Source organism: Oncorhynchus tshawytscha, linkage group LG19, assembly GCF_018296145.1.
Source record: "Oncorhynchus tshawytscha isolate Ot180627B linkage group LG19, Otsh_v2.0, whole genome shotgun sequence".
Taxonomy (NCBI): domain Eukaryota; kingdom Metazoa; phylum Chordata; class Actinopteri; order Salmoniformes; family Salmonidae; genus Oncorhynchus; species Oncorhynchus tshawytscha.
This window is the reverse complement of record NC_056447.1, coordinates 4,810,075-4,830,515: the sequence shown is the minus strand read 5'-3', so window position 1 is coordinate 4,830,515 and position 20,441 is coordinate 4,810,075. Positions and strand designations below refer to the sequence as shown.

Genomic DNA, 20,441 nt, shown 5'->3' with positions numbered 1-20,441 from the left:
CAGCCACACCGGCTGCTGACAGAAGTATAAAATCGAGTACACAGCCATGCAATCTCCATAGACAAACTTTGGCAGTAGAATGGTCTTACTGAAGAGCTCAGTGACTTTCAATGTGGCACTCTCATAGGATGCCACCTTTCCAACAAGTTAGTTAGTCCAATTTCTGCCCTGCTAGAGCTGCCCTGGTCAACTAAGTGCTGTTATTGTGAAGTGAAAATGTCTAGGAGCATCAGCAGCGAAGTGGGAGGAGACACAAGCTCACAGAATGGGACCGCCGAGTGCTGAAGCGCATAAAAATTGTCTGTCCACAGTTGCAAGACTCACTACCGAGTTCCAAATTGCATCTGGAAGCAACGTCAGCCCAATAACTGTTTGTCGGGAGCTTCATAAAATGGGTTTCCGTGGTCGAGCAGCTGCACACAAGCCTAAGATCACCATGCGCAATGCCAAGCGTTGGCTGGAGTAAAGCTTGCCACCATTGGACTCTGGAGCAGTGGCAACGCATTCTCTGGAGTGATAAATCACACTTCACCATCTGGCAGTCTGACGGACAAATCTGGGTTTGATGCCTGGAGTCGGCTATCTGCCCGAATGCATAGTGCCAACTGTAAAGTTTGGTGGAGGAGGAATAATGGTCTGGGGCTGTTTTTCATTATTCAGCCTAGGCCCCTTAGTTCCAATGAAGGGAGATCTTAATGCTACAGTATACAATGACAATTCTGTGCTTCCAACTTTGTGGCAACAGTTTGGGGAAGGCCCTTTCCTGATTCAGCATAGATAAAGGAGCTCTACACAATGTTTAAGTTTATCGTACAGTGTGGATTTTATTTTATTTTTTCCCGTTGAAGAGCTTTCTGGTCTTTTCATATAGCTGTCATGTTCCTCCATTATCATCACTGTCAGGTGGGGTATACGGGTAAGGCAGTTGACTGTGAATCTTCGGGGTACAGTAACCGTGGGTTTGAGGCCCCCTCGCGTCAAGCGTTTCTGTTAATTAAGGAGAAAGAAAGGTTCACTGCTGGTCCTCGATGCTCGACTTTATATAATGCATTAGTGACGCAGTGGATGATTATTCTAGTGCATATAAAACGTTGTACATGCACGTTTAGCCTACAAACAAATGAAGTGTTTGTTACTGCCATCTGAATGCACAATTCAAATAACAGTAACATTATGCTGTTATATTCGGTGTGCTAGGCCCATGTGGAATACTAAATCATCATTAAGCGATCTTGTGAGACATTTGATTCAGCTTTGATGGAAACTGCACCGTTCTGAGAGGTGGCGGAGCGTCACTCTGGGAACATTACAGCCCTGTAGCCTTTGTGTTGGTCTGCAAGAGACACTCCATGAAGCTCCTCATTAAATAGATTTCCCATCTTCATTTGCAATGGTTTTGATTTCCCTTCGAAACAGACTATTGCAGCAAATGTACTTCAACATTTCAACGTTTTTCACTTCTGTTAAGGACGCTTTCATGGCGAGGTGTTCAGTCACATCCAACTGCATCAACATTTGGATTTGGCAGATGCAAGTGTTTGTCCCAGGAAATAATCATGTCCAGCTGGTCTTGTTGTCATAAGGCTAAGTGTGCCAGGTTTTCGGGATGGGAAAAGCTAACATGTGCGTACTATCACACACAACTATGTCAACGATTATCTTTTTAATGTTTAGAAGTATGGACCCATCAGATTGAGCCATGCTGCTTCATGACCCCACTGTGTGCTGCATACTGTACGTACGTGTGTGTGTGTGTATGTGTGTGGGTGGATGTGGATGTGTGTGTGGATGTGTGTGTGTGGATGTATGTGTGTGGGTGGATGTGGATGTGTGGGTGGATGTGGATGTGTGTGTGTGTGGATGTATGTGTATGTGTGTGTGGGGTGGATGTGTGTGGGTGGATGTGTGTATGTGGATGTGTGTGTGGGGTGTGTGTGTGTGTGTGTGGGTGGATGTGTGGGATGTGTGTGTGTGTGTGTGTGTGTGGGTGGATGTGTGTATGTGGATGTGTGTGTGGGATATGTGTGTGGATGTGTGTGGATGTGTGTGTGTGTGGGGTGGATGTGGATGTGTGTGGGTGTGTGGGATGTGTGGGTGGATGTGTGTGGGTGGATGTGTGTGTGTGTGGGATGTGTGTGTGTGTGTGTGTGTGTGGGTGGATGTGTGTGGGTGGATGTGTGTGTGTGGATATGTGTGTGTATGTGTGTGTGTGTGTGTGTGGATGTGTGTGTGTGTGTGTGTGTGTGGGTGGATGTGGGTGGGATGTGGGATGTGTGGGTGGATGTGTGTGGGTGGATGTGTGTGTGTGTGGGTGGATGTGGATGTGTGTGGGTGTGTGTGTGTGTGGGTGGATGTGTGTGGGTGGATGTGTGGATGTGTGTGTGTGTGTGTGTGTGTGTGTGTGTGTGTGTGTGTGGGTGGATGTGTGTGGGATGTGGATGTGTGGGATGTGGGATGTGTGTGGGATGTGGGTGGGTGTGTGGGTGGATGTGGATGTGTGTGTGTGTGGGGGTGGATGTGTGTGGGTGTGTGTGTGTGTGTATGGGATGTGTGGGTGAATGTGTGTGTGTGGGTGGATGTGTGTGTGTGTGTGTGTGTGTGTGTGTGTGTGGGATGTGTGGGTGGATGTGTGTGGGATGTGGATGTGTGTGTGTGTGGGATGTGTGTGTGTGTGTGTGTGTGTGTGTGTGTGTGTGTGTGTGGATGTGTGTGTGTGTGTGTGTGTGTGGATGTGTGTGTGTGTGTGTGTGTGTGTGTGGATGTGTGCGGGATGTGTGTTATAGCCAACCAATTCACTGTGGCTCTTATGACTAAACGGTCCTGGAGCGCTGTATTTGATGAATGAGAAGCTCATATCATCGGAGGGAAGTGATTGTGTCCATCGTCGCAAGTATGACTGCTCATTCCCGCCAGTACATTAGACACCCTGAGCTATTTTTAGTAGCTGTCAGCCTGAGAGACCTGGGAGGCTAGGCTACGCTAACGCTAAGTAGCCCAGTTCTCTCTTCATATAGATGGAATTAGCCCCGACTTTCCCTGTAGCTGAGGCTATGTTCCTATATCCTATTTTTAGTAGCTGTCAGCCTGAGAGACCTGGGAGGCTAGGCTACGCTAACGCTAAGTAGCCCAGTTCTCTCTTCATATAGATGGAATTAGCCCCGACTTTCCCTGTAGTTGAGGCTATGTTCCTATATCCTATTTTTAGTAGCTGTCAGCCTGAGAGACCTGGGAGGCTAGGCTACGCTAACGCTAAGTAGCCCAGTTTTCTCTTCATATAGATGGAATTAGCCCCGACTTTCCCTGTAGCTGAGGCTATGTTCCTATTACCTATTTTGACGGGTCCTTCATTCACGTTAGGCTATGCTAATGTTAACACCTCACTTGGTTGCGATTGCCGATATGAAGGGATGAAATAATGATTCTCTAGTAAATTACAAAAAGTAACATCTAACATTAACTCCTGTGAGAGGTTAGAGGTATGAAAAATGTGGAAACAAAATAAGTGGGAAAGTTACTGGGAATTTTGCAACCCAATTACTGTCCTGATACAATGGCAAATGTCAATAATTCTGTTGTTACTATGTGTTGAGATAGAGAGCCAAACCATCTCCCGTTCTGTTAATCTCCTAGGCCGTCGGAAACATCGGAGAAATCGGAAATGCCCAACACGTCGGAACGCAAGGGGGTCCCCCAAACCAACCACGTCAACAACTACACAAAGACCTCACGCGAACCCCGAGCCGACCTCCATCTCCATAGCGATGGAGTGGTCCTCGAACCTGCCGATATCCGAGAAACCGAGGAGCGCCGTAGCTTCCGGAATGACACACTCAATCCCATCACTTCCAAGATTCCTTCCCTCGGCGGCGGAAGCGTGGAAATTGAAATGGACGCCGTCCCTCCTAACAGTCTCCCTCCGCTTCCCTCCCGAACTCCTGACTCCGCCTCCGCACCCACATCCGCGCCCCCCTCCAGGGCGCCGTCGCGCGCCCCGTCGCGCGGCGCCTTCACCCTGCCCCCCGGGGCCTGTCTGAGGAACGGGACACCCACTCCAGAACCCAACGGGATGGGGACGGGGACGTACCAGAGGTCCACGCTGACCCCCCAGGTGGTTGACACTGAAAGGCAGGTGCAGAGGAGGAGCGCCCTGGAGCAGGTGGAGCACTGGGTCAAGGTGCAGAAGGCCGAGCACAAAGGGTAAAGGTCACGGTTCACAGGTCACACCACCACTCGTCTAGGTGTTTATCACTGTGCATTCAAATGGCATATAATTACAAACACATAGACACTCATATCTTGAGTTCAAACACATTGGCCTACTCTTATAAGCATTTCGTTAGACAACGAGTACCATATGTATCCCATACAAACACATTGGCCTACTCTTATAAGCATTTCGTTAGACAACGAGTACCATATGTATCCCATACAAACACATTGGCCTACTCTTATAAGCATTTCGTTAGACAACGAGTACCATATGTATCCCGTACAAACACATTGGCCTACTCTTATAAGCATTTCGTTAGACAACAAGTACCATATGTATCCCATACAAACACATTGGCCTACTCTTATAAGCATTTCGTTAGACAACGAGTACCATATGTATCCCATACAAACACATTGGCCTACTCTTATAAGCATTTCGTTAGACAACGAGTACCATATGTATCCCGTACAAACACATTGGCCTACTCTTATAAGCATTTCGTTAGACAACGAGTACCATATGTATCCCGTACAAACACATTGGCCTACTCTTATAAGCATTTCGTTAGACAACGAGTACCATATGTATCCCATACAAACACATTGGCCTACTCTTATAAGCATTTCGTTAGACAACGAGTACCATATGTATCCCGTACAAACACATTGGCCTACTCTTATAAGCATTTCGTTAGACAACGAGTACCATATGTATCCCATACAAACACATTGGCCTACTCTTATAAGCATTTCGTTAGACAACGAGTACCATATGTATCCCGTACAAACACATTGGCCTACTCTTATAAGCATTTCGTTAGACAACGAGTACCATATGTATCCCATTCAAACACATTGGCCTACTCTTATAAGCATTTCGTTAGACAACGAGTACCATATGTATCCCGTACAAACACATTGGCCTACTCTTATAAGCATTTCGTTAGACAACGAGTACCATATGTATCCCGTACAAACACATTGGCCTACTCTTATAAGCATTTCGTTAGACAACGAGTACCATATGTATCCCGTACAAACACATTGGCCTACTCTTATAAGCATTTCGTTAGACAACGAGTACCATATGTATCCCGTACAAACACATTGGCCTACTCTTATAAGCATTTCGTTAACAACGAGTACCATATGTATCCCATACAAACACATTGGCCTACTCTTATAAGCATTTCGTTAGACAACGAGTACCATATGTATCCCATACAAACACATTGGCCTACTCTTATAAGCATTTCGTTAGACAACGAGTACCATATGTATCCCATACAAACACATTGGCCTACTCTTATAAGCATTTCGTTAGACAACGAGTACCATATGTATCCCGTACAAACACATTGGCCTACTCTTATAAGCATTTCGTTAGACAACGAGTACCATATGTATCCCGTACAAACACATTGGCCTACTCTTATAAGCATTTCGTTAGACAACGAGTACCATATGTATCCCGTACAAACACATTGGCCTACTCTTATAAGCATTTCGTTAGACAACGAGTACCATATGTATCCCGTACAAACACATTGGCCTACTCTTATAAGCATTTCGTGTATGAGCATTCACAGCATGAGCATTCACACTCGCATATGTATATTGTGATGCATATTCAAACACATATTTTATCACACACACACACATTCTACTAGGTAAGCGGTTTCAGTGTTTAGGTATGGTTGATATACTGCAAGTACATCATGGGGGTCATAGCCAACATCTCCCTCTAGTGAGGTTCTTGGAATAATGTAAGCATAGAGTCGCTCAAAACATGAAGGTTTACGTTCAGCACAATACTCCGACCCTGCTAAGCCAGTCAAATGTATATCAGCAACACAATGATACAAAGTTCACAGCCTTGCTTTTGTCTGACCTGCAGCCTCTTCCCTGTTCTCTCTCCCATAGCCCCCCCTCAAGAGGGGGCACCCTCCCCCGTCACAGCCCCCCGACCGCCGCGCGCCAAGGGGAGTACAAATACGCACAGGACCGCCTCAGCCACTTCCGACTCGGACCCTCAGACCTCCAGGGTACCGGCACCAGGGACGGGGATGGCATCGGTGGGCCTGGCACCGTGTGGCAGCTCTACGAGTGGCAGCAGCGCCACCAGTTCCGCCACGGCAGTCCCACTGCCCCCCTCTACACACCTGCCCCGGACTACCCCTTCGGGCCCAGGCCCCCCTTCACGGTGCCCCCCTCGGCCCCGCGACCCAGTTCTGAGGTTCCCCGCTGTGTGTCGGTGCCCCCAGACCCCTCCGATATCCTCCCACCTGGCCCCCAGAGCTCCAGGGCCCTGTCCCCGCCACGGAGGCCCCACACACCCGCTAACCGGGTGGTGGTAATGCCCCAGGGGGGGAGACATGCACTGGACGTGCCAGTGGCTGGGTCCCCACGAAGAGCCAAGTCTCAACTACTAAAGGTAAGACGAAGGGGAATGAAACTTTTGAATGTTTCATAGCAGGTTTATTTCAATTTTTCTGACAGTATTTTTGCGGAGGTAATAATGGCAGATTAAGACTGTTAACTGCAGTGTGTGTGGGTTGTGTTTGCCAGGCTGCCACCATCGAGAGACGGTCCATGCCTCCCTCCAACTACATCACACACACGGTCAGCGCGCCCAGCCTTCACGGGAAGACGGTATGGAGTCACACACCCAGTCACAACCCAAGCATGTTGTATTAGATGATGACATAAAGTCCAAGATCCAGTGTTTCTTGAATAACCTGGACACTTTCCAATGAGCTTCTTTTACAGTATTTCTTTACAAGGATGGGATGTGAATCAGCAACATTCTGCTCCATACACATTTCAGGTTTCCGATATACACTGAACAAAAATATAAACACAACATGTAACAATTTCAACGATTTTACTAAGTTACAGTTCATATAAGGAAATCAGTCAATTTGAAATGAATTCATTAGGCCCTAATCTATGGATTTGACATGACTGGGAATACAGATACAGCATTCAGACCCCTTGACTTTCTCCACATTTTGTTACATTACAGCCTTATTCTAATATGGATTAAATTGTTTGTTTTTTCGCTCATCAATCTACAAACCATACCCCATAATAACTAAGACAAATTTCTGTATTAAAAATAAAAAACTGAAATATCACATAAGTATTCAGACCCTTTACTCAGTACTTTGTTGAAACGCCTTTGGCAGTGATTACAGCCTTGAGTCTTCTTAGGTATGACGCTACAAGCTTGGCACACCTGTATTTGGGGAGTTTCTCACATTCTTCTCTGCAGATCCTCTCAAGCTCTGTCAGGTTGGATGGGGAGCATCGTTGCACAGATATTTTCAGGTCTCTCCAGAGATGTTTGATCATGTTCAAGTCCGGGCTCTGGCTGGGCCACTCAAGGAGATTGAGACTTGTCCCAAAGTCACTGCTGCATTGTCTTGGCTGTGTGCTTCGGGTCGTTGTTCTGTTGGAAGGTGAACCTTTGCCCCAGTCTGAGGTCCTAAGCACTCTGGAGCAGGTTTTCTTCAAGGATCTCTCTGTACCTTGCTCTGCTCATCTTTCCCTCGATCCTGACTAGTCTCCCAGAATCTGTTGCTGAAAAACATTGCCACAGCATGAAGCTGCCACCACCATGCTTCACCATAGGGATGGTGTCAGGTTTCCTCCAGACGTGACGCTTGGCATTCAGGCTTAAGGGTTCAATCTTGGTTTCATCAGACCAGAGAATCTTGTTTCTCATGGTCTGAGAGTCTTTAGGTGCCTTTTGGCAAACTTCAAGTGGGCTGTCATGTCCCTTTTACTGAGGAGTGGCTTCTGTCTGGCCACTCTACCACAAAGGCCTGGTTGGTGGAGTGCTGCAGAGATGGTTGTCCTTCTGGAAAGTTCTCCTGTCTCCACAGAATAAATCTGCTGCTCTTTTGTTTCTTTGTCACCTCCCTGACTAAGGACCCTTCTCCCTCGATTGCTCAGTTTGGCTGGGAGACTAGTCAACTCCCCAAATTCAGGTGTGCCAAGCTTGTAGCGTCATACCCAAGAAGACTCAAGGCTGTAATCACTGCCAAATGTGTGGCCAGCTCTAGGAAGAGTCTTGGTGGTTCCAAACTTCTTCAATTTAAGAATGATGGAGGCCACTGTGTTCTTGGGGACCTTCAATGCTGCAGACATTTTTTGGTACCCTTCCCCAGATCTGTACCTTAACAAAATCCTTTCTCTGCGCTCTACAGACAATTCCTTCAACCTCATGTCTTGGTTTTTGCTCTGACATGCTCTGTCAACTGTGGGACCTTATATAGACAGGTGTCTTTCCAAATCATGTCCAATCAATTGAATTTACCACAGGTGGACTCCAATCAAGTTGTAGAAACATCACAAGGGAGATCAATGGAAACAGGATGCACCTGAGCTGAATTTAGAGTCTCATAGCAAAGGATCTGAATACTTATGTAAATAAGGTATTTCTGTTTAAAAATGTTTTATAAAATAGCAAAAATGTCTAAAAACCTGTTTTCGTTTTGTCACTGTGTGGTATTGTGTATAGATTTTGAGGAAAAACATTAATTTAATACATTTTAGAATAAGGCTGTAACGTAACAAAATTGGTTAAATGTCAATACCTTAAAAAAAATAGATAGGGGCGTGGGGCCTGTGGAATATTGTCCCACTCCTCTTCAATGGCTGTGCGAAGTTACTGGATATTGTTGGGAACTGGAACACGCTGTTGTACACTTCGATCCAGAGCACCCCAAACAAGCTCAATGGGTGACATGTCTGGTGAGTATGCAGGCCATGGAAGAACTGGGACATTTTCATCTTCCAGTAATTATGTACAGTGTCTTGCGACATGGGGCTGTGCATTATCATGCTGAAACATGAGGTGATGGCGATGGATGAATGGCACGACAATTGTCCTCCAGGATCTCGTCACAGTATCTATGCATTTAAATTGCCGTCAATAAAATGCAATTGTGTCCGTTGTCTATAGCTTTTGCCTGCCCATACCATAACCCCACTGCCACGATGGGGCACTCTGTTCACAACTTTGACATCAGCAAACTGCTCGCTAACACGACGCCATCTACCCAGTACAGTTGAAACTGGCCATCGAAGGTGAGCATTTTCCATCTGAAGTCGGTTAGGACGCCGAACTGCAGTCAGGTCAAGCCCCTGCTGAGGACGACGAGCATGCAGATGAGCTTACCTGAGACTGTGTCTGACAGTTTGTGCACACATTCTTTGGTTGTGCAAACCCATAGTTTCATCAGCTGCCCGGGTGGCTGGTCTCAAACGATCCCGCAGGTAAAGAAGCCAGATGTGGAGTTCCTGGGCTGGCGTGGTTACACATGGTCTACGGTTGTGAGGACGTAATGCCAAATTTTCTAAAACTACGTTGGAGGTGGCTTATGCTAGAGAAATTCACAATTCAATTTTCTGGGGAAAAGTTCTGGTGGACATTTCGGCAGTCAGCATGCCAATTGCACGCTCCCTCAAAACTTGAGACATCTGTGGTATTGTGTTGTGTGACAAAACGGCACATTTTAATGGCCCTTTTTTTGTCCCCAGCCCAAGGTGCACCTGTGTAATGAGCATGCTGTTGAAACAGCTTTTTGATATGCCACACCTGTCAGGTGGATGGATTATTTTGCAAATGAGAAATGCTCACTAACAGCGATGTAAACAATTTTTTGCACAAAATTTGAGAGAGTTAAGCTTTTTGCATATGGAACATTTCTAGGATCTTCTATTTCAGCTCTTGAAACATGGAACCACTTTACATGTTGCGTTATTTTTTTGTTCAGTGTAGATACAGATATTTTAATGGCTGCCGTGTTGGTATCAAAAGTTCCAAGACAAGAAAACACTTGAAATTGGATTGCGTCCTAATCTGTAAAATGTCAAAACAACTGGAAGCACATGTTTTTTTTGTCATGTTATTGACACAAGTGTTACTTTAGCCACCACTCCTGCACCCTTTTACTAGCTAACTAGCTCTAAATAACTTTAGCTAGTTAAATAATTAAATAACCTGGCTAACTGTGGGGCGAAACATTTTAGCTTGTTAGCTACTGTACAGCTTTCTTTGCTAGCAAGCGTAACACTGCCTCCAAAACTGGTGTCTCCACTACTATTTACAGTTAGACTTTTGTGATGTCTCCATTTTCCCTAGTGTTCCAGTAAGATTTCTTTGTTTGAATGTAAATGGCATTGAACTTTTGGTGCTAACATGACCGACAGTTCAACCTAACTATATAGATTCTATACAGCTCTGAGTATCTTTGCTAACCGTTGAGCGCTCTGTCTGTGTTGGGGTGTTGAGTTAATTCCCCCATTTCCTCCCTCTGTCCCCCGAGGGACACGCTACTGTTACACACGCAGCCTGAGGAGCTCACCCTTCTGCTCATTCAGCTCCGGAGGCATCAGGCAAAGATGGCCGCCGCTCGCCACCACACGCTAACCCAGCTGCAGCACTTCAACTACAGCCCTTCTGGCCCCCACTTCCTCACCACCAAAAACAACCCTCTCTTCTCCTCCGGCCCTTCTTATCTGGGGCCCTTCCTAGGCCCCATGGGCCACGGCAGCAGCAGCCAGGTGGGGGCCCCCAGTGCGCCTGGTCTTCTTTACCCCACCAATGTGAGCTCCACCTGGGCATGGCTGTTTGTGAGCGTTGGCCTGTGCTGGCTGCCCCCCCCCCCAATAGTCCCTTTCTATGCTTTTTGATTTTTTTGATTTGTTTCATTATTATAGTGTCTTGCATCTTCAAGATGCCCAGCCCAAATGAGCTTATAAAACACTGTATCCACAGTAGCAAAGAAATGAATCATATACACACGCAGAAATTACACTCATTCATCTACGGTGCCTTGCAAAAGTATTCAGACCCTTTGGGTTTCTTCACATTTTATTGTGTTACAAAGTGGGATCAAAATTGGATTGTTAATTAACAATCGATTAAAAATAGTCTAATGTCACAGTGCAATAAAAAGTATTTTAAATAATAATAGAAATGAAATAATAACTCAAGTATAGTGTTTGCATAAGTATACAGCTCCCTGAGGCAACACATGTTAGAAACACCTTTGGCGTCGGTTACAGCTGTGATTCTTTTTTGGGTAACTCTATAAGAGCTTTGCACACCTGGATTGTGCAATATTTGCCCATTTATTCTTTTAAAAATTCCTCAAGCTCTGTTAAGATGTTTTGGGATCATGGCTAGACAACCATTTTCAAGTCTTGCCATTGATTTCCAAGCAGATTTAAGTCAAAACTGTAATTTGGCTACTCAGGGAAATCCACTGTCTTCTTGGTAAGCCACTCCAGTGTAGATGTGGCCTTGTGTTTGTAGGTTGTAAAGAAGACTAAAGCAGGTTTTCCTCTAGGATTTTGCCTGTGCTTAGCTCCATTCTGTTTCCTTTTATCCTGGAAAAACTCCCCAGTATTTGCTGATGACAAGCATACCCATACCATGATGCAGCCACCACCATGCTTGAACATAAGGAGATAGTTACTCCGATGTGTTGGATTTGCCCCAAACATAAGGCTTTGCATTTAGGCCAAAAAGTGTGTTCCTTTGCTGTATTTTTTTTGCAGTATTACTTTAGTGCCTTTGTGTACAAGATGCATGTTTTTGGCATTTTCATTCTGTATATTTCTGTTCTTCATTCCACGCTGTCATTTAGGTAATCGTTGTGGAATCACTTCAATGTTGTTGATCCATCCTCCGTTTTCTACCATCTCAGACATCGAACAGTTTCATTCCTGCCCTGCTGCTCAGTTCAGAACGACGGCCGTGGCTGTGATGTGTCTGGGTGGTTTTAATATACAGTATAATCCACAGCATAATGAATAACTTAATGTCTGGTTTTGTTATTGTTACCCAATCTACCAATCAGCGCGCTTCTTTATGAGGCTTTCGAAAAGCTTCCTGGTCGTTTGTAGGTGAATCTGACTGAGGAATCTTACAGGTGTTGTCTGTATGGGGGACAGAGGAGGACTTAGTTATTCAAAAATCATGTCCGCCGTTATTAGTCGATCTAACTTATGTGATTTGTTCAGCCAAATTTGACTCCTGATCTAATTTAGGCTGAATACTTATGCAACGACTATATTTTGGTTAGTGTTTTATTTTTTACGTTTGTTTGGCTGAGATGTTGCTAGTTGGCTTCAAAGTGGCGCCGTTTTTGGGCTTGTGATCTTGGAGTGGCTGCTTGTAGTGTGCTTCCATTTTGTATGTGCACGTCTTGCCTCTCTGGGGTTATAACATTGAGAAGCTCATAATAAATTAAATGTGCCAATACGTACAGTTTTTCTCTCTGTGTGAGTGTGTGTGTGTGCGCGTGCTTCGGATGACAACATGAACGTTTTCCCCATTTTGATATTTTACTCATCTTATAACGAGCCTAATGCAATCATCCAAAAGCATATTCTTGACATTAGGCTTACAATCATCTCACCCTTAATTCCTAATCCATTATGGATCATTATAGATGATTATAGTAGAACGGACAAGAAATTATTATAACACATCATGGTAGATTTGCCGTTAATGAGTAGCGCCATATAATCATATGTATTATCAGTGATTCATTCGGCAACTAATATCCACTATACAGTTAGATCTATAATATGGAAGTGTATACCTGTCAAAATCCTGTGGGCTTCCATACTGTAATGCTGTAAAGCTTTGATTGACTCTTCTTTATCTCTCCACTCTGTCCGAAGGTTGACGATACGTACATGCAACTGAAGAAAGACCTGGAGTATCTAGACTTGAAGGTGGGAACGCTCTCTCTCTCTCTGTCTCTCTCTCTCTCTCTCGTAGGCCTACTCAAATAGAGGAGGGTGAAGTTGCCCCTAGGCACTGATCTTGGATCTGTTTTGCATTTTCCCCCCTTACAAATGGTTAAGGTTAGGATTGGTGGAGGGTAAGCCGATCATGGATCTGTACCTAGGGGAAACATCACCCTGGAGCCAGGCCTAATGAACTGGCCGAAGCTCTATAACATTAACACACTCCCCTCACTACTCGCTGGATGACCAACACACACCCTGCATCTCAGGGTAGAGCTGAGAGCGACACGGCATAAATGGGGATGAACAAAACGCCAAACTTGGTAAAAGAACAAAGCGCACGGGATGTTTTAAAGAAATGTATGCGTGAATAAGTGTAAGAGGTAGCTGGTCCCAGCACAGGCAGCGTGGTCCCCTGGTCTTCTGGTCCCAGCACAGGCAGCGTGGTCCCCTGGTCTTCTGGTCCCAGCAGAGGCAGCGTGGTCCCCTGGTCTTCTGGTCCCAGCACAGGCAGCGTGGTCCCCTGGTCTTCTAGTCCCAGCAGAGGCAGCGTGGTCCCCTGGTCTTCTAGTCCCAGCACAGGCAGCGTGGTCCCCTGGTCTTCTAGTCCCAGCACAGGCAGCGTGGTCCCCTGGTCTCTTCTGGTCCCAGCACAGGCAGCGTGGTCCCCTGGTCTTCTGGTCCCAGCACAGGCAGCGTGGTCCCCTGGTCTTCTGGTCCCAGCACAGGCAGCGTGGTCCCCTGGTCTTCTGGTCCCAGCACAGGCAGCGTGGTCCCCTGGTCTTCTGGTCCCAGCACAGGCAGCGTGGTCCCCTGGTCTTCTAGTCCCAGCACAGGCAGCGTGGTCCCCTGGTCTTCTGGTCCCAGCAGAGGCAGCGTGGTCCCCTGGTCTTCTGGTCCCAGCACAGGCAGCGTGGTCCCCTGGTCTTCTAGTCCCAGCACAGGCAGCGTGGTCCCCTGGTCTTCTAGTCCCAGCACAGGCAGCGTGGTCCCCTGGTCTTCTAGTCCCAGCACAGGCAGCGTGGTCCCCTGGTCTTCTGGTCCCAGTGATGCTTAGCGGGGGGAAGACACACATGTACTGCCAGTTTATTGATATTTTGGCTCTATATAACACACTGAGTGTACAAAACATTAGGAACACCTTCCTATTATTGAGTTGCACCCCCTTTTGCCCTCAGAACAGCCTCAATTTGTTGGGGGCATGGACTCTACAAGGCGTCGAAAGCGTTCCACAGGGATGCTGGCTCATTTTGACGACAATGCTTTCCATAGTTGTATCAAGTTGGCTGGATGTCCTTTGGGTGGTGGACCATTCTTGACCCAGCGTTGCAGTTCTTTACACAAGCCGGTGCGCCTGACACCGACTGCCATACCCCATTTTAAATGCACTTAAATATGACACATTCACCCTTTGAATGACGCACATACACAATCCATGTCTCAATTGTGTCAAGGCTTTGAAATCCTTCTTTAACCTGTCTCCTCCTCTTCATCTAGACTGATTTGAAGTGGATTTAACAAATGACATCAATAAGGGATCATATCTTTCACTTGGTCAGTCTATGACATGGAAAGAGCAGGCGTTCTTAATGTTTTGTGTACTCAGTGTACACTGGAGCTGCTTACCAAGACAACATTGAATTTCCTGAGTGGCCTAGTTACAGTTTTGACTTAAATCGCTGTCTACCATTGATCAACAACCAACTTGACAGAGCTTGAGGAATTTTATTGTAAAATTCATGTGTGCAAAGCTCTTAGACTTACCCAGAAAGCTGTAATCGCTGGCAAAGGTGATTCGCTGCCAAAGGTGATTCGCTGCCAAAGGTGATTCGCTGCCAAAGGTGATTCGCTGCCAAAGGTGATTCGCTGCCAAAGGTGATTCGCTGCCAAAGGTGATTCTAACATGTTGACTCAGGGGTGTGAAGAATTATGTAAATATGATATTTCAGAATTTATTTTTCAATAAATGAACTACAATTTCTTCAAAACATGTTTTCACTTTGTCATTATGGGGTATTGTGTGTAGATGGTTAAAAAAACATCAATTTCAGGTTGTAACAACAAAATGGGGAATGAAGGCACTGTACATACAGTGCATTCGGAAAGTATTCAGACCCCTTCCCCTTTTCCACATTTTGTTACATTACAGCCTTACTCTCAAATTGATTAAATCATTTTCTTCCCCTCATCAATCTACACACAATACCACATAATGACAACGTGAAAACGGGTTTAAATTTGAGCAAATTTCTAAAATATAAAAATAAGTACCTTATTTACATAAGTACACTGCTCAAAAAAATAAAGGGAACACTTAAACAACACAATGTAACTCCAAATCAATCACACTTCTGTGAAATCAAACTGTCCACTTAGGAAGCAACACTGATTGACAATAAATTTCACATGCTGCTGTGCAAATGGAATAGACAACAGGTGGAAATTATAGGCAATTAGCAAGACACCCCCAATAAAGGAGTGGTTCTGCAGGTGGTGACCACAGACCACTTCTCAGTTCCTATGCTTCCTGGCTGATGTTTTGGTCACTTTTGAATGCTGGCGGTGCTTTCACTCTAGTGGTAGCATGAGACGGAGTCTACAACCCACACAAGTGGCTCAGGTAGTGCAGCTCATCCAGGATGGCACATCAATGCGAGCTGTGGCAAGAAGGTTTGCTGTGTCTGTCAGCGTAGTGTCCAGAGCATGGAGGCGCTACCCGGAGACAGGCCAGTACATCAGGAGACGTGGAGGAGGCCGTAGGAGGGCAACAACCCAGCAGCAGGTCCGCTACCTCCGCCTTTGTGCAAGGAGGAGCAGGAGGAGCACTGCCAGAGCCCAGCAAAATGACCTCCAGCAGGCCACAAATGTGCATGTGTCTGCTCAAATGGTCAGAAACAGACTCCATGAGGGTGGTATGAGGGCCCGACGTCCACAGGTGGGGGTTGTGCTTACAGCCCAACACCGTGCAGGATGTTTGGCATTTGCCAGAGAACACAAAGATTGGCAAATTTGCCACTGGTGCTTGTGCCCTGTGCTCTTCACAGATGAAAGCAGGTTCACACTGAGCACATGTGACAGAGTCTGGAGACGCTGTGGAGAGCGTTCTGCTGCCTGCAACATCCTCCAGCATGACCGGTTTGGCGGTGGGTCAGTCATGGTGTGGGGTGGCATTTCTTTGGGGGGCCGCACAGCCCTCCATGTGCTCGCCAGAGGTAGCCTGACTGCCATTAGGTCCCGAGATGAGATCCTCAGACCCCTTGTGAGACCATATGCTGGTGCGGTTGGCCCTGGGTTCCTCCTAATGCAAGACAATGCTAGACCTCATGTGGCTGGAGTGTGTCAGCAGTTCCTGCAAGAGGAAGGCATTGATGCTATAGACTGGCCCGCCCGTTCCCCAGACCTGAATCCAATTGAGCACATCTGGGACATCATGTCTCGCTCCATCCACCAACGCCACGTTGCACCACAGACTGCCCAGGAGTTGGCGGATGCTTTAGTCCAGGTCTGGGAGGAGAACCCTCAGGAGACCATCTGCCACCTCATCAGGAGCATGCCCATGCATTGTAGGTAGGTCATACAGGCACGTGGAGGCCACACACACTACTGAGCCTCATTTTGACTTGTTTTAAGGACATTACATCAAAGTTGGATCAGCCTGTAGTGTGGTTTTCCACTTTCATTTTGAGTGCGACTCCAAATCCAGACCTCCATGGGTTGATATATTTGATTTCCATTGATAATTTTTGTGCGATTCTGTTGTCAGCACATTCAACTATGTAAAGAAAAAAGTACTTAATGAGAATATTTAATTCATTCAGATCTAAGATGTGTTATTTTAGTGTTCCCTTTATTTTTTTGAGCAGTGTATTCAGACCCTTTGCTATGAGACTGTAAATTGAGCTCCTCCTGTTTCCATTGATCATCCTTGAGATGCTTCTATAACTTGATTGCAGTGCACCTGTCTATATAACGTCCCACAGTTGACAGTGCATGCGAGAGCAAAAACTAAGCCACGAGGGCGAAGGGCGAATTTTGTCGAGTCACAGATCTGCGGAAGGGTACCAAAACATTTCTGCGTTATTGAAGATCCCCAAAAACACAGTGGCCTCTTTCATTCTTAAATGGAAGAAGTTTGGAACCACCAAGACAATTTCTAGAGCTGGCCGCCCGGCCAAACTAAGCAAACGGTTGAGAAGGTCCTTGGTTAGAGAGGTGACCAAGAACCCGATGGTCACTTTGACAGAGCTCCAGTGTTTCTCTGTGGAGATGGGAGAACCTTCCAGAAGGACAACCATCTCTGCAGCACTCCACCAATCAGGCCTTTGTGTTAGAGTAGCCAGATGGAAGCCAGTCCTCAGTAAAAGGCACATGACAGCCCGCTTGAAGTTTGCCAAAGGGCACCTAAACACTGACCATGAGAAACAAGATTCCTTATTCTGATAAAACCAAGATTGAACTCTTTGATCTGAATGCCAAGCGTCACGTCTGAAGGAAACCTGGCACCATCCCTACAGTGAAGCATGGTGGTGGCAGCTTCATGCTGTGGCAATGTTTTTCAGCGGCAGGGACTGGGAGACTAGTCAGGATTGATTGAAGGATGAATGGAGCAAAGTACAGCGAGATCCTTGATGATAATCTGCTCCAGAGTGCTCAGGACCTCAGGCTGGGGCAAATGTTCACCTTCCAACAGGACAACAACCCTAAGTACACTGCCAAGACAACGCAGGGAGTGGCTTCGGGACAAGTCGCGGAATGTCCTTGAGTGGCCCATACAGAGCCCGGACTTGAACCCGACATCCAACATCTCAAGAGAGACCTGAAAATAGCTGTGCAGAGGTGCTCCCGATCCAACTTGGCAGAGCTTGAGAGGGTATACAGAGAAGAATGGGAGAAACTCCCCAAATACAGGTGTGGCAAGCTTGTAGCATCATACCCAAGAAGACTCGAGGCTGTAATCGCTGCCAAAGGTGGTTCAACAAAGTAGTGAGTAAAGGGTCTGAATATTTATGTATTTCAGTTTTGCATTTTTAATACATTTTCAAAACTTTCTAAAAAACCTGTTTTTGCTTGGTCATTGTGGGGTGTGTAGATTGATGAGGGGGGAAAAAACAATGTAATCAATTTGAGAATAAGGCAGTAACATAACAACATGTGGAAAAAGTCATGGGGTTTGAATACTTTTCCCGAATGGACTGTGTGTCATATTTGTTATTTTACTTTTGTCAATTTCGACCAGCCAACCCAAATAAGATGGTCCGGCCCTTCTGTCATTGGCCAGATTTGCCAGACGGCCAATCCGCCCATGCACAACACCACCATAATGCTGACTCGCTACTGTTGTAAATATGACATAGGGCTTCCTGAGTGGCGCAGTGGTCTAAGGCACTGCATCGCTAGCTGTGCCACTAGAGATTCTTGGTTTCAGTCCAGGCTCTGTCGCATCCGGCCGCGACCAGGAGACGCATGGGGCGGCGCACAATATCCCAGCGTCGTCCCGGGTAGGGGAGGGTTTGGCCGGCAGGGATGTCCCTGTCCCATCGCGCTCTAGCGACTCCTGTGGCGGGCCAGGCACAGCGCACGCTGACACGGTCGCCAGGTGCACGGTGCTTCCTCCAACACATTGGTGTGGCTGGCTTCTGGGTTAAGCCGGCATTGTGTCAAGAAGCAGTGCGGCTTGGTTGGGTCGTGTTTCGGAGGACGCACGGCACTCGCCTCTCCGTACGGGAGTTGCAGCGATGAGACAAAACTGTAACTACCAATCGGATACCACGAAATCGGTGGAAAAGAAGGGGTCTTTTTTTATTTTATTTATGACATAACAGTTGGTATAACGAACAAGTATATTCAAATGAATGGTCAAATTAACTTGCTCAGCGAATGGCAGCCATTTTGTAACAGTGGCTCTCCATCTCCTATTTGACGCAGATCAAAAGTTTAGAGCCGTTCATCCTCACGGCTCACAGTGTGCTACTGCACTGCACCGCCGGGCCACTATGGAACGTAAGAACTGTGGATACAGTGTGTGTGTGTGTGCGCGTGCATGTATACATGTTTACGAGGGAGACCATCCCATCGCTTAAAAACACTTTCTGTGTCCATGGCTGTGTGTGGGCACTGGCTTGGCATTGACCCCTCTGTAACCCCTGACTCTCGGCTCCTTTGTGATGTGATTGGTGGTCCTGGCCTGGGATGGCTCTGCAGTGTGTGTGCTGTGGTGGCTGTGGTTGGTTCGGGGTTTGAAAAGCTAGCCGGTTCCTCCTGTTGATCTATCAAACATATCTCCTTGATATATCCCCAGTACAACACAGCATCTTTACCCTAAACCCAGTTGGTTCAGAATATACTCTAGGAATTCCCAAAAATATATATTTGTACAAATGTATGTATTTCCAACACTGGGAGTATTGTAAGGAGTAGCCTAAGCAGTGTCTCATTCCATGTTTGTTTTAAAATAGGTTTGTTCCATCTTTTTGTGATACAGGGACATAAATCTATGGAGATAAAATCAATGTAATCAATGGGCATTGTCTTGAGTGGCGTTCATGCAAAGAGCTTGTTTGTCTCTGTGTCATATAGGCTGCATTTGTCAATGGCTATTTTCTTACTTTCTCTAAGTCATCATGGTTGGTTCACAGTTGGTTTCCTCATTGTGCTTTCAGTGTAACTTTTTAGTATCATCAACAGCCAATATCCCTACCAGTTTATTAGGTACACCCATCTAGTACCGGGTCGGACCCACTTTGCTTACAGAACAACTAGAATTCTTTGGGGCGTGGAAACGTTGGTCAATTGGTATCAAGGAACCTAACGTGTGCCAGGAAAACATTCCCTACACCACCGCCACCAGCCTGTGCCGTTGACACCAGGCCGTGGACTCATGCTGCTTAGCCAAATCCTGACTCTACCATCATCATGACGCAACAGGAACCGGGATTCGTCGGACTAGGCAATGTTTTCCCACTCTTCCATTGTCCAGTGTTGGTGATTGGATGCCCCCTGGAAGCACTTCTTGTTTCTAGCTGAAAGGGGTGGAGCCCGGTGTGGTCTTCTGCTGCAGTATCCCATCTGTGACGAGGACCAACGAGTTGTGCGTTCCGAGATGCCGTTCTGCACCACTGTTGTACTGCGCTGTTATTTGTCTGTTTGTGGTCCACCTGGTAGCTTGTACGATTCTTCCCATTCTCCTTCGACCTTTCATCAACGAGCTGTTTCCTCCCACAGGACTGCTGCTGACTGGATGTTTAGTTTGTCGCACCATTCTCGGGATAAACGCTAGACACTGTAGTGCGTGAAAAGCCCATTAGGCCGGCCGTTCCTGAGATACTAGAACCGGTGCGCCTGGCAACGACGATCACACCCCGCTCAAAGTCGCTTAGGTAACTCGCTTTGCCCATTCTAACGTTCAATCGAACAGAACCGGGATGCCTGTCTGCTTTATACAGCAGGCCACGTGACTC

General features: G+C 46.5%; 1 protein-coding gene across 20 annotated transcripts in view; it reads left to right on the top strand.

Annotated features, from left to right (window-relative positions):
- LOC112219188 (pleckstrin homology domain-containing family A member 7) overlaps positions 1-20,441 on the top strand; it is a 173,528-nt gene that overhangs the window by 138,191 nt on the left and 14,896 nt on the right. For 12 of the 20 annotated variants that reach the window (XM_042301251.1, XM_042301252.1, XM_042301254.1 and 9 more), the window contains 6 exons: positions 3,631-4,197; positions 6,136-6,646; positions 6,781-6,864; positions 10,573-10,827; positions 12,916-12,969; positions 18,910-18,984. In XM_042301251.1, the coding sequence (XP_042157185.1) occupies positions 3,631-4,197; positions 6,136-6,646; positions 6,781-6,864; positions 10,573-10,827; positions 12,916-12,969; positions 18,910-18,984 (1,546 nt within the window). The remainder of the gene's footprint in view (positions 1-3,630; positions 4,198-6,135; positions 6,647-6,780; positions 6,865-10,572; positions 10,828-12,915; positions 12,970-18,909; positions 18,985-20,441) is intronic. The other 8 variants (XM_042301270.1, XM_042301266.1, XM_042301265.1 and 5 more) reach the window with 6 other exon arrangements.